The 14,880-nt window shown below is 39.7% G+C and overlaps 1 protein-coding gene across 6 annotated transcripts in view; it reads right to left on the bottom strand.

The window, feature by feature from the left end:
* The window catches only part of OFD1 (OFD1, centriole and centriolar satellite protein), a 60,441-nt gene extending 45,622 nt beyond the window's left edge, over nt 1-14,819 (bottom strand). Inside the window, exons 1-6 of one of the 6 annotated variants that reach the window (XM_027535029.1) lie at nt 14,632-14,747; nt 14,233-14,358; nt 5,273-5,422; nt 4,902-5,102; nt 1,489-1,557; nt 1,370-1,400 (exon numbers count right to left, since the gene is read on the bottom strand). In XM_027535029.1, the coding sequence (XP_027390830.1) occupies nt 1,370-1,400; nt 1,489-1,557; nt 4,902-5,069 (268 nt within the window). In that variant the 5' untranslated portion in view covers nt 5,070-5,102; nt 5,273-5,422; nt 14,233-14,358; nt 14,632-14,747. Of the gene's footprint in view, nt 1-706; nt 728-1,369; nt 1,401-1,488; nt 1,558-4,901; nt 5,103-5,272; nt 5,423-14,232; nt 14,442-14,566 lie in introns of those variants that run through there. The other 5 variants (XM_027535028.1, XM_027535031.1, XM_027535027.1 and 2 more) reach the window with 5 other exon arrangements.
* Nucleotides 14,820-14,880: the final 61 nt, after the last annotated feature.

The following is a 14,880-nucleotide window of genomic DNA, read 5'->3' as shown; positions in this document are numbered from 1 at the left end:
CACGTCCTTCAGATGCCAGCCCCAAGCTCAGGTTGTCACCTGTGCTTCTGAGCAATGGCTATTGATAGGAGATGCCATCCTCCTCCTTGTGCTTGTTGAATGTGTCCGACAGCTCACAGAACTCAGTGAAGCGCTTAGACTTGGCAGTTTATTAAAGGACATGATAATGGATACAGATGAACAGCTGAATAGGAGAACTACACAGGAGCTGAGCAGGAGCCTGAGTTCCATGCCCTCTCCAGGCATGCCACTCCCCCAGCACCTCCACCTGTGCACTGACCTGGAAGATCTCTGAACCCCGTACTTTGGGGATTTATGAAGACTTCTTCACACATGCATGACTGATTATTAACACCATTTTTAGTCCTTTTCCCTTCAACAGAATGGGGGGGGGGCAGGGCTGAAAACCCCAAGCTTCTAATCATGGCTTGGTCCTTCTGATGACCAGCCCCTATCCAGGAGTATACCCAGTGCTGGCTCATTCAAACAAGAGACACCCAGAAACTACAAGGGTTTCTGGAGCCCTGTGTCAAGAACTGAGGTCAAAGACCAACACCAGAACAAGAGATGCTCCATGTGTTCTTAGGAAATTACATGGGTTTGGGGAGCTGTGTGCTGGGACTTGGGGGTAGAGATCAATATATATTTTTTCTATTATCTCAGAGTAGTCGGGCTTCCCAGGTGGCGCTAGTGGTAAAGAACTCACCTGAAATGCAGGAGACTTAAGAGATGAGGGTTCAATCCCTGGGTCAGGAAGATTCCCTAGAGAAGGAAAAGGCAACCCACTCCAGTATTCTTGCCCAGAAAATCCCATGGACAGAGGAGCCTGGAGGGCTACAGTCCATAGGGTAGCGAAGAGTGAGACATGACTGAAGCGACAGCATTAGAGCTATATAAACACTTGATTACAAAAATAACATACAACATACAGTTCATTCTTCAAGCAAATACGAATACAATACTCGATATATTGTACTTGGGGGATATCTAGGATACAGAGACAGATGCCTAAACATTGTTCTCTTTGTTTTGGAGGTGTTTCATACAGTGGGTATCTTTGAAAAAAAAACTAGCATTCAACCGGTTTGTAGGGCTTTTGATGCTATCTCTAGCTCTCTTATTTGAGTAAGAGCTATCTTAAAAGGTTGAAAATTGGGGGAAAAAGATCCACATTTATCAAAATAGATGAATGGTTCTATTTTAAAATGAACTGCCAGCAAGGAAAAGCCGATGATTCAATTTAAATTCCCTTAAATGATTCAATTTAAAGTCCCTATTCTTCCACCTAAAAATTAGTAGCTTCATACTTTTATACAAAAAAACACATAACAAAAATGTTCCAATTGTCTACAAAGATGAAGTCTCCTACCTTTTTGGTTTTCTTTATCAAAGCCTGAAATCTGTTAAAAGAAAACAGTTTACTTTTATTCAACTATTCAGTTATTATTAACAAACCAAAGCAGATTATTAAAAACTAAACAATCCTACCAGTGATTTGTAGAGACTGGATTCAGGACTGATTTTAAAAAGATGCAATAGATTCTGCATAGTAAATACCTTAAAAAAGAAAAAGTACACATATTTCAACATCAATGATTAAGTGATGATTTAGGATGTTTCTGAATATAAGACTAAAAATCATGGTTCAGACTAAATAAGATTATAAATATATGCTAATAACGTAAAATGTAAGCTTTCTCATACTATTAAATAAATTACACTAAACTTTGAGGTCAAAAGGATAAAATTTCTCTTGATCATGTAACTAACCTCCAAATAATTCACATCAAAGATGATATACCTGGGGCTTCCCTGGTGACTCAGTGGTGAAGAATCTGCTTGCCCATATAGGAGACATGAGTTTGATCCCTGGTCCGGGAAGATCACACATGCCACGGAGCAGGTAAGCCTGTGCACCACAATTATTTTATTTAAATTGTGGCTCTTCACTTAAATTACACTAAACTTTGATGTCCCCACTTGACAGGGACCTCAGGGAACCTCTCGTGTTGCCTCAGGGAAGTCAGGCCTCCTTTCGAGTGAGGGGGGAACTTTCAATTGCTCTCGAGTTGCTGCAGGGGAATCGAGAGTCATCTTGCATAGAGTGGGGAATTGAATGGTCTTTCTTGAGTTGTGGTGGAAAGCTTGGGGTTCCTCTCGAGTTGCAACGGGGACCTGAGGGAACCTCTCGTGTTGCCTCAGGGGAGTCAGGCCTCCTTTCGAGTTGCAAGGGGGTACTTGGGATTGCTCTCGATTCGCTGCAGGGGAATTGGGCCTCATCTCAAGTTGCAGCGGGAAACTCTACAGCTCACCTGCTACAACTACTGAAGCCCACCGGCCAGAGAGCCCGTACTCCACAAGAGAAGTGCCGGCAAAGAGAAGCCTCATGCTGAAACAAAAAGTAGCCCCACTTGCCACAACTAGAGAAAAGCACGTGCAGCAATGAAAATCCAGCACAGTCTAAAATAAATTCAAAAAAATTTTTTAGTATCTTTAAAAAATGACATGCCTGACAGAATAACAGAAATGGTTAATGGCTTACAGCTGACACTCAAATAGCTGAGTTCACCCATGAACATGTGAGTATATTCCAGGGTCTCTCAATGGCAATGAAGTTTTAAAATTACTATTGCTTCAAAATGGAAATAAACTAAGTTTTTACTCTCTTTGAAACTATGAATGTTTAAAGCTATTTTAGGTACACCTGTGGTCAAACATTTTGCGTAATTTTTTTATGTTATTTATCCTGGTTGCACTGGGTCTTCGTTGCTGTGCATGGGCTTTCTCTAGTTGTGGCCAGTGGGGGCTACTCTTCACTGCAGTGTGCAGGCTTCTCATTGCAGTGGCTTCTCTTATTACAGAGCAGAAGCTCTAGGGCTTGGGGGCTTATTTGCTCTGCAGCACGTGGGATCTTCCCAGGCCAGGGAATTGAATCTGTATCCCCTGCATTGGCAGGCGGATTCTTAGCCACTCCACCACCAGGGATGTCCTTTGAGTGAATATTTTTAACATGTATTTCTACTATCATGTGTATTATTATGTCTACCCTGAGGACATTGATATAATCTTCTGTTGGTTTTCCTTTAAAGAAAATATTTTATAGTACAGAAATCTTTAAGTGTGTGAACTACATCAGTGTTATAACTATGTGATTGACTATTATTCGTTTGAGTGGCAAAATTGTGAAATATGAGAAACACAGGTGGAAGGATCAAAAAAGAATTTCTAAGGCTGGTAAAATTTGGTTGTTTAAATATACTGTATCTATTTATTATTTGTTTACTTAAGTATTTATTTACTTACTTGGCTGGGCTGGGTCTTAGCTGTGGTATGTGAGATCCAGTTCCCTGACTGAGGATTGAACCCAGAACCCCTGCAATGGGAGTGTGGAGTCTTAGGCACTGAGCCACCAGGGAAGTCCCTATACAGGATATTTAAATTTTAAGTTTTTCCAATAACAACACTGTTGTTCTCTTACAACTTCTGAGTATTCCACTTTTGGGCAATTATGGCCAAGATAAACAGCAAAAACACAGGGACAACCCCAAGACTGAACCCTGATGTTAACTACAGACTTCAGGGGATAATGAAGTGCCAGTGTAGGTTCACTGAATGTAAAAATGTACACAATAGAAAATGCTGGGGTTGAGGGGGAGGCTATGATTGTGTGGGGTCAGGGAGCAGATGCACTGCTTTTTGCTATAAACATAGACTGCTCTAAAAAATTAAGTCTATTAAAAAAACCCAGAGAGTTGGCTATATCTATCTACCTTTAACATAACACAGTGTAACTACTATGTTCAATGGTTGGTGGAGAGACAGTTAAAATAATTAGGAAAAAGCTGTTTCGCTATTTAAGAACTCCACAGGTTTTTAAAAGGTACTTATTCTTCTCTTCGGAGAAGGCAATGGCACCCCACTCCAGTACTCTTGCCTGGAAAATCCCATGGATGGAGGAGCCTGGTAGGCTGCAGTCCATGGGGTCGCTAAGAGGCAGACACGACAGAGTGACTTCACTTTCACTTTTCACTTTCACACATTGGAGAAGGAAATGGCAACCCACTCCAGTGTTCTTGCCTGGAGAATCCCAGGGATTGGGGAAGCCTAGTGGGCTGCTGTCTATGGGGTCACACAGAGTCAGACACAACTGAAGTGACTTAGCGGTAGCAGCAGCAGCAGTATTCTTCTCTTACTTAATCACAAACAGGACAAGTATCTGAAGAGACTGTAGCAGAGTTACGAAAGTACATCGTAGATGTAGATTAATGCCCTGGTTGCCACTTACAAATCATGTCCGTTTGAGTAAATCATCTCACCTCTCCAGAGGCTGGATCCTCACCTCTAATTCATCTACTATAATGGCAACCCACTCCAGTACTCCTGCCTGGAAAATCCCATGGACGGAGGAGCCTGGTGGGCTGCAATCCATGGGGTCCCTAGGAGTTGGACACGACTGAGAGACTTCACTTTATTTTTTCACTTTCATGCATTGGAGAAGGAAATGGCAACCCACTCCAGTGTTCTTGCCTGGAGAATCCCACGGACGGGGGAGCCTGGTTGGCTGCTGTCTATGGGATCGCACAGAGTCGGACACGACTGAAGTGACTTAGCAGCAGCAGCAGTCTCACAACAGATGTTCAAGATAAATGGCAGTTTAGGGTCTCAGACTACATGGAGTGTCAGGTCAATTCTAGCTCCAAAACATCACAATTTTATAAAGACAGAGCAAGCCGCCAAGGAACTGGTAACAATGTTAGATTTCATACTCCTTTGTCACATTAACAAATACATGATGTAATTTCAGAGATAAAAAGGAAACAGACCCAGCTATCCAGGGAGCACTTAGTTATTACCTGAGGAAGAAGCTACTAACACAAAGTTCAGAAAAGCAAAGATGTTACCTTTTCTTTTGCCAAGCCACTTTCCGGAAAGAAGACAGAAAGCGAATACTCATAGCCACATCTCTGCAAGTGATCGGCCACTAGAGAGTTGGAAGCTCCTATTAAGAGGGAGCTCTCTTCCACTGAGATGGATGGGGACTGCACTTTACCATTTAGAACAGGGTGCATCAGTTCGTGAATTAGCTGGTTTCTGAGTTGCGTCTAGAACAAATACAAAAATGAAACAAAAGAGAAAACAATTTCAGCAGGACTTTTTTCCACTGGAGGTACACGGATTTGTCACACGAATTAGAATCCTTCCTTTTATTTCCAGAATGGCTCAAGATTCATGGCCACAAGTTAAGAACCTTCTCCTCCACACTCTGTCTTACCCTGTGAGACAAACAGCCCAGTGGGTTCTGGAAAGAGCAGCTTGACTGGGGGTGAGCCACAATGTGATGAGACTCACTTCACTTTCCAGTTCAGGAACTTTTCATTGGGATTTCAAATATAGGAGAAAATTCGGCTACTCCCTCAATTCTCTGCAGATTATTGGAGGAGATGAAAATATCTGGTTAAATATGTTAAAGTATATTAATCAAAGTAAAATAAGGTTCCCAAAAGGGAAATAATATATGCAAGAGAGAAATCAGTAAACCCAAAAACACTTACTAAGATTCACTTTCATGTGGACTATTTATAATTCTAGACACTGTAAAACGTAATAATTTTCCTCTATCTTACAAAGGATAAAATTAAGGTTCAACGTGGCTAATTTTCTCAAGGTTATAACATGAGCATCATTATTCATTTGGGTTTTAAGAAAATCCCCTAAGTTATTTGAACTAATGGATATTTATTTTAACTATTTTGCACATAATCTGGAAACACACAACTGGGCCGAGTTTAAGAGTACACTGCCTAGATTCATGGCAGTTCAGCAGTAAATAACATCTAAGAAATTGTTATTAATAGAACACAAACAAGAAACAAATGGAGATCTTGTTCCATCTCTTTCTTCTATCCTTTAGCTAAAGAGTAGAAAGTATATACTTAGTAGTGTAGAACAGAACTTATTATATGTATTATATGTATATCTAAACTCCTATAGTAAATGACACTTTTACACTAAATGAATATACATGCTTTGTCTCATCTGATGCAGTTAAGTAACTGAAAAGAGAAAACTATAGCCTTCCCCACCAGTAAAATGTAATGGTTTAATTTAATTTGAAACATAGTGAAGAAGAAATACATTCAGATCCAGCTTAACTAAAAGGATTTAAAGTGTCTGGCAAACAAGTACTGAAATGGGTAAGAATTAAATTAGGGCTATAAGTAGGGTTAAATGAAAAGAAGAGTAGCAAACAGTGGAATGACATTACAGACGAATTTCCATCTAAACAAACACAAAAAGCACACCATCTAGCACTTGCTAGAAGGAATCCAAAAAGTGGCTGGGGGCTTTCCAGAAGCCAATGCAAAGCGGGAAATCTATTTTCAGAATTCAAGCCTGCAATGTCCCTAAGACAGAAATAAGGACAGAGCCCTCACCAGAAAATTTGCCTATTAAAAATTTCTCCCCCAAAAGCACTGGGGAGTTTTGGATTTTGAGCATGAGCCACCTGTTCTCCTTACTTGGCCCTACAATAAACCTTTCTCTGCTCAAAAAACAAAACAAAAAACCCCACAAATGTTGTGGGTGGTGGAGGAGAAGTGGGAGAGATGAAAATTATGGACCCTCAGCACATCTCTCAGAAATTGACAGAGTATAAAACCAACATTACTCTATCCAGTAAGGATCTCACTCAGATTTAACGGACAAATCAAAAACTTTACAGACAAGCAAAAGCTAAGAGAATTCAGCACCACCAAATCAGCTTTACAACAAATGTTAAAGGAACTTCTATAGGCAGGACACACAGGAGAAGAAAAAGGCCCACAAAAACAAACCCCCCAAAATTAAGAAAATGGTAACAGGATCATGAGTGAGTGAGTGAGTGAAGTCGCTCAGTCGTGTCCGACGCTTTGCGGCCCCGTGGACTGTAGCCCACCAAGCTTCTCTGTCCATGGGATTCTCCAGGCAAGAATACTGGAGTGGGTTGCCATTTCCTTCTCCAGTGCATCTTCCCAACCCAGGGATCAAACCCAGGTCTCCTGCATTGCAGGAAGAAGCTTTAACCTGAGCCACCAGGGAAGCCCTTGAATGGAAATGGATTAAATGCTCCAACCAAAAGACACAGACTGGCTGAATGGATACAAAAACAAGACCCATGTATACGCTGTCTGCAAGAGACCCACTTCAGACATAAAGACACATACAGACTGAATATGAAGGGATGGAAAAAGATATGCCACACAAATAGAAATGAGAAGAAAGCTGGAGTAGCAGTACTCATATCAGACAAACAGACTTTAAAATAAAGATCATTATAAGAGACAAGGAAGGACACTACATAAGGATCAAGGGATCAATCCAAAAAAAACACAACAATTATAAATATATATGCACACAATACAGGAGCACCTCAATACATAAGGCAAATGGTAACAGCCATAAATGGGGAAATTGACAGTAACAATAATCGTGGTGGACTTTAACACCCCACTTATACCAATGGACAGATCATCCAGACAGAAAATAAGGAAACACAAGCTAGAAATGACACATTAGACCAGACAGATAGACTTAATTGATATTTATAGGACATTCCATCTGAAAGCAGCAGAATACACTTTCTTCTTACGCACATGGAACATTCTCCAGGAAAGATCACATCTTGAGTCACAAATCAAGCCTCGATAAATTTAACAAAATTTAAACTGTATCAAGCACCTTTTTCAACCACAATGCTATGAGATTAGATATCAGTTACAGGAAAAAACTATTTTAAAAAACACCTGGAAGCTAAACAATATACTAAATAACCAAGAGATCACTGAAGAAATCAAAGAGGAAATAAAAAAAAATACATAGAAGCAAATGAAAACAAAAACACAATGACCCAAAACTTATAGAGCACACAACAAAAAGCAGTTAAAGGAGGGAAGTTTATAGCAATTCAATATCACCTCAAGAAACAAGAAAAATCTCAACAATCTAACGTTACACCTAAAGCAACTAGAGAAAGAACAACAACAAAATCCTGTAGTAGAAGAAATCATAAATATCAGAGCAGATATACATGGAACAGCAACAAAGAAGACAACAGCAAAGGTCAATTAAGCTAAAAGTTGGTTACTTGAGAAGATGAACAAAACTGATAAACCTTTAGCCAGACTCATCAAGAAAAAAAGGGAGAGGATTCAAATCAATAAATTAGAAATGAAAAAAAAAGAAGTTACAGCTGACTCCACAGAAATACAAAGGATAAGAGACTACTACAAGCAACTATACACCAATAAACAGGACAATCTGGAAGAAATGAACAAATTCTTAGAAGGGTACAACCTTCTAAGACTGAACCAGGAAGAAATAAACAGGTGAATGATCAGTAATAAAATTGAAACTGTAATTTAAAATCTTCCAACAAACAAAAGGCCAGGACTAGATGGCTTTACAGACCAGTTCTAACAAACATTTAGAGAAGAGTTAATACCTATCCTTCTCAAACTCTTCCACAAAATTGCAGAGGGAGGAATAGTCCCAAACTTGTTCTACAAGGCCACTATCATCCTGATACCACAACCAGCCAAAGATATCACAAGAAAATTACTGACCACTATAACTGATGAACACAGATTCAACAATCCTCAACAAAACACTAGCAAACAGAATCCAGCAATGCATTAAAAGGATCATACACCACGATCAAGTGGGATTTATCCCAGGGATGCAAGGATTCTTCAATATAAACAAATCACTGTGTATATACCATATACCATATCAACAAGTTGAAGAATAAAAAGCATATGATCATCTCAACAGATGCTGAAAAAAATTGACAAATTTCAATATCCATTTATGATTAAAAAAAAGAAACTCTCCAGACAGTGGGCATACAGGGAACCTACCCCAACAAAAGCCCATAATAAAGGCCATATACAACAAACCCACAACTAATAACATCATTCTCAATAGTAAAAACCTGAAAGCATTTTCTCTAACATAAGGAACAAGACAAGGATGTGCACTCTCACCACTATTATGCAACATAGTTTTGGAAGTCCTAGCCATGGCAATCAGAGAAGAAAAAGAAATAAAAGGAATACAAATTTTAAAAGAAGTTAAACTGTTTTCAGATGTACTCTACATAGAAAAATCCTAAAGATGCCACCAGAAAAACTACTAGCACTAATCGATGCATTGGGCTTGCATTCCTATACACTAACAATGAAAGATCAGAAAGAGAAATTAAGGAAACAATCCCATTTACCAATGCAACAAAAAGAATAAAACACCTGGGAATAAATCTATCTAAGGAGGCAAAGTGAAAGAGGAGAGTGAAAATGTTGCCTTAAATCTCAACATTCAGAAAACTAAGATCATGGCATCTGGTCCCATCACTTCATGGGAAATAGATGGGGAAACAGTGGAAACAGTGTCAGACTTTATTTTTGGGGGGCTCCAAAATCACTGCAGATGGTGACTGCAGCCATGAAATTAAAAGACGCTTACTCCTTGGAAGGAAAGTTACGACCAACCTAGATAGCATATTCAAAAGTAAAGACATTACTTTGCCAACAAAGGTCCGTCTAGTCAAGGCTATGGTTTTTCCTGTGTCATGTATGGATGTGAGAGTTGGACTGTGAAGAAAGCTGAGCACCGAAGAATGGATGCTTTTGAACTGTGGTGTTGGAGAAGACTCTTGAGAGTCCCTTGGACTGCAAGGAGATCCAACCAGTCCATTCTGAAGGAGATCAGTCCTGTGTGTTCTTTGGAAGGACTGATGCTAAAGCTGAAACTCCAGTACTTTGGCCACCTCATGAGAAGAGTTTATTCATTGGAAAAGACTCTGATGCTGGGAGGGATTGGGGGCAGGAGGAGAAGGGGACAACAGAGGATGAGATGGCTGGATGGCATCACCAACTCGATGGACGTGAGTTTGAATGAACTCCAGGAGTTGGTGATGGACAGGGAGGCCTGGCGTCCTGTTCATGGGGTCGCAAAGAGTCAGACACAACTGAGCGACTGAACTGAAGTGAACTGAACTGAAGGAGGCAAAAGGCCTGTACTCAGAAAAGACTGATGAAAGAAATTAAAGATGATATAAACAGAAACAGATGTCTTACATTGGAAGAATCAATATTGTGAAAATGACTATACTACACAAAGCAATCTACAGATTCAATGCAATCCCTATCAAATTACCAATGGCATTTTTCACAGAATTAGAACAAAAATTTTTACAGTTTGTATGGATACACAATACACTCTGAATAGCCAAAGCAATCTTGAGAAAGAAAAACAGAATTGAAGGAATTAGGCTCCCTGACTTCAGACTATATTACACAGCTACAGTAATCGAGAAAGAATGATACTGGCAGCAAAACAGAAATACAGATCAGATCAATGGCACAGGATAAAAAACCATAGATAAACCCACGCACCTACCATCACATAATCTGTGAAAAAGGAGACAAGAAAATACAATGAAGAGAAGACAATCTCTTCAATAAGTGGTGCTGGGAAAACTGGACAGCAACAATGTAAAAGGATGAAATTATAACATTCTCTAACATGATACAGAAAAATAAACTCAAAATGGATCAAAGACATACATGTAACACTGGACACTATAAACTCTTAGAGGAAAACATAGGCAGAACACTCTTTGACATAAATCACAGCAAGATCTTTTTTGACTTACCTCCTAGAGTAATAAAAATTTGTTAAAAATAAATAAATGGGACCTAAATAAACTTAAAAGCTTTTGCAGAGCAAAGGAAAACATAAACAAAACAAAAAGACAAGTCTCAGAATGGGAGAAAATATTTGCAAATGAAGCAACTGACAAAGGACTTATCTCCAATATATACAAACATCTCATGCAGCTCAATATCAAAACAACAAACAACCCAATCAAAAAATGGGCAAAGATCTAAACAGACATTTCTTCAAAGACATAAACACAGTCGAGAGGCACATGAAAAGATGCTCAACATCACTAATTATTAGAGACATGCAAATCAAAACTACAGTGAGTAATCAGCTCACACTGGTCAGAATGACCATCATCAAAAAATCTATAAACAATAAATGCTGGAGGGAGTGTGGAGAAAAGGGAATCCTCTTGCACTGACGGTGGAAGTGTAAATTGATACAGCCACTATGGAGAACAGGATGGAGTGCCTTTAAAAAGCTAAAAGTAGTACTACCCTATGACCCAGCAATCCCACTACTGTGCATATATCCTGAGAAAACCATAATTCAAATAGACACATGTACCCCAGCATTCACTGCAGCACCATTTACAACAGCCAGTACATAGAAGTAACCTAAATGTCCATCGATGGATGAATGGATAAAGAAGATGTGGTACATATATACAATGGAATATTATTCAGCCATAAAAGGAAATGAAATTGAGTCATTTGCAGAGATGTGGATGGACCCAGAGTCTGCCATACAAAGTAAAGTAAGTCAGCAAGAAAGAAACAAATATATTAACTCATGACAAATATCATATATTAACTCATGACAAATATCATATATTAACCCATGTATGTGGAATCTAAAAAAAAAATGGTACAGGTGAACCTATTTGCAAGGGAGGAACAGAGACATAGACACAGAGAAGGGACATGCAGACACAGGGCAGGTGGGGAACGAATTGGAAGATTAGGAATGACACATATACACTACCATGTGCAAATAGACAGCTAGTGGGAAGCTGCTGTGTAACACAGGGAGCTCAGCTAGGTGCTCTGTGATGACCCAGAGGGGTGGGATGGTGGGTGCAAGAAGAAGGGAGGAATATATAGGTGATTCACTTCATTGTACAGCAGAAACTAACACAACATTGTAAGGCAATTATACACCAATTTAAAAAAAGAAACTGACAGACTAGATTCAAAATAAGGAAAAAGATTTCATAAAATTCATTTAACAGATATTGATATAACTTTGGACTTAACCATTAAAACAAACTCTTTTCAAACACTCAAACAGAATGTGAATTAGACCACTAAACACTTCAGGGAATTTAAAAAATTAGAACTCACCCAGGCCAGTCCTTAAACTGAGAAAATAAATTAGCTCAGACTGAGAAAGTAAAAATTCTCCCTGTCATTGATGAAGCTAGTGCAACAGAAACCGAATGGTCAGCTGCAAAGAACAAAGAGTATTTCAGAGGGTAGGCTGCAGCTGTAAAGAGAACAAGGCTAGCATAATCCTGATACCAAAGCCAAAAAAAGGATAATGATAGGTCACTATCAATTGTGACCACACACATGAAATAGAATCCTACTAAACTAAATCCAAAGCACAGTAAAAGAACATACACCATGCCTAGATGCAAGAAAAATTCTGCATAAGAAAGTGGACTAATGCACGACATACTACAATTAATTCCAAGTAGGTTAAAGAGTTAACCACAAAAAATGAAACCTTTTTAAAAACTTAAAAATTGAATATTCATTCTTAGTGGAAATGACTTACTGAGAATAATCAGCAGAAAACAGTAAACTAAAGATTTGACCATAGAAAAATGCAACTTCAGCCTTTTTAGAGCCAAAATAAAATTGAACACCAACTGTATTGTCACAAAATTGGAAAGATGACTAATTTTCCATAGAGCATATATCAATAAGAAATACATCAATAAGAAACACAGCAAAAAGAAATTCATCAATAAGAAAACACTAGCACTCTAGGGGGGAAAAATGGGCAAGGGGAACATGAACCACCAATCCACGGAAAACATACAGCCAGAAAATATGCACAACCTTCTTGATAATCAAAAGAAAGAATGTTAAAACAATAAGGGCTTCTCGATCTTAGATTGATTTAAAACATGTCATGATGATTATATTGCTGAGAGATAAGCATTTTCAAAATACTGGTGGAATATAAACTGAAGTTGACTCTCGAACCAGAGTTTAGGGGCCCCGTCTAGATCCCCAGATTTGATTACGTGGATTCAACCAACACAAACAGTGTGGTACCATAGTAGATATTTATTAAAAAAGTCCAAGTATAAGTGAACCTGTGTTGTTCAACGGTCAATAGATTACAATCTTTCTAGAAAAAGACACATAAACCAAGAGCCTTAAAATGGCTCACACCTTTTAATTCACTAATGCCACTTCATCTATCCAAAACAAAAAGTGAGAGGTGCAATTGCAGGAGTGTGTAAACCTCAATATAACTTAAATATTCAATAACAGAGGAATGCTGCATAATTATGTATATGGCACCAGGCTCAGCTTTGGACAATGAAAATTAGAATTTCAAGAAACATTTAAAAACAAAGGAAGGGCTTCCCTAGTGGTGTAGTGGCTAAGAATCTGCCAGCCAATGCAGGAGACACAGGCTGGATCCCTGAAATGGGAAGATGCCACATGCTGCGGAGCAACTAAGCCTGTGCACAACTACCGAAGCTCGCACACCTCAAGCCTGCTGTGCTCTACAACAAAAGAAGCCACCACAATGAGAAGCCAGAGCACCTCAAGGAAGAGTAGCCCGCACCCACCACAACTAGAGAAAGCCCGCATGCAGCAAGGAAGATTCAGCGCAGCCATAAATAAATAAAATGTTCTTTTCAAAAACCACACACAGGAAAATGATCACCACGTATTAAAGAAGATACACAAATAAAACAGTACGCCAACTAGTGGTTGTGTTAGAGATGACGTCTCTTCTGCATGTTTCTCTATAACTCAGATGAGTTTGAAGTATTTTTAAGGCTACAAAAACAATGGAGCAGCCAGAAGAAAAAGTTTTCCCTCAATTTCCTACTTTAAGTGTAAAATACTTTTATGAAATATATATAGAAAACACATTTGAGCTAATCCTACTTCCTGCTGTTAATTCATACACGAAGTGTCCTAAAAAATATTTGCTGCTCAAGTATTTATACCTTTCAATATATTTTAAAGAAGAAATTTCTCATTTCCCAAACTTTTCTACAGTAAGTAGTCCCTTAATGTTTCCTATATGGTGTCAATATCCTCCATTCAAATACGAGTATTACAAAACCACTTCATAACTCAGGAACATCTAAGATTTCTAAAACAAACGTTACTAAAATGTGTTTATTTAACGATTAAAGAGTTACACGGGAAACAATGTAACTCACCAACACAATCTCTGTATCACGTGATACCCAAGACACGGATGTATTTACATGCACCACCTGTCACAGGTTACACTTGCAAAATCTACGTTAACAGATATGCCTAAAATTGATACCTTGAGTGTGTCCAGTACACCCCGATCCTTAAACGTCTGGTACAGCTTTTTGCGCAGATCATCTTGACTCAACACATCAGATTTGGGGAACATGATGGACCAGGAGAGAAATCGGTTATGGTTTACCTGGCGGGCAGAGGAGATGTTAAATTCTGCACACAGACCAGTGGTCTCCAAGGAAGCCCTCACAAGCCCAGGGGAGAAAGGCGTTTTAACGGAACCAAAGGCTTCACTTCCGCCCGCCTCGAGGAGGCGGCAGGTGATGGCACGTGAGCCATCAGGTGTCGGCTTCCTCCCGAGCCCGCCCCACCGTGCCCCAAGTTTGAGTCCGAACCTGGGATGCGGGCCCTGGCCTAGGGGAACCCCTGCCTTCAGAGTCCTGCCTCAACCCCAGAGTACCAGGAGGAACAAGCTGAAACTTCCGCTTTGGACTGCAAACTAGGAACTCGGGCAGAGACGCGCGCGCCTTGGAAGTTCTGATGGGGGGGGGCGTGGCTGTGGCCCACGCGCGACTCTCACGGGCGGAAACCGGAAGACTGAAGGCTAAAGAAAGTGCAGCGTCGGCCGGAATTCGCGCCGCCCAAAGCCAATCCCAGCCCTCCCCGCAGTCCGGGCACTACGGCGCAAGCGCCAAGCTGCGTAGGGCTG

The sequence above is a fragment of the Bos indicus x Bos taurus genome, chromosome X, assembly GCF_003369695.1.
Source record: "Bos indicus x Bos taurus breed Angus x Brahman F1 hybrid chromosome X, Bos_hybrid_MaternalHap_v2.0, whole genome shotgun sequence".
Taxonomy (NCBI): Eukaryota; Metazoa; Chordata; class Mammalia; order Artiodactyla; family Bovidae; genus Bos; species Bos indicus x Bos taurus.
The sequence above is the reverse complement of the archived record's forward strand: the minus strand, read 5'-3'. Positions and strand labels throughout refer to the sequence as shown.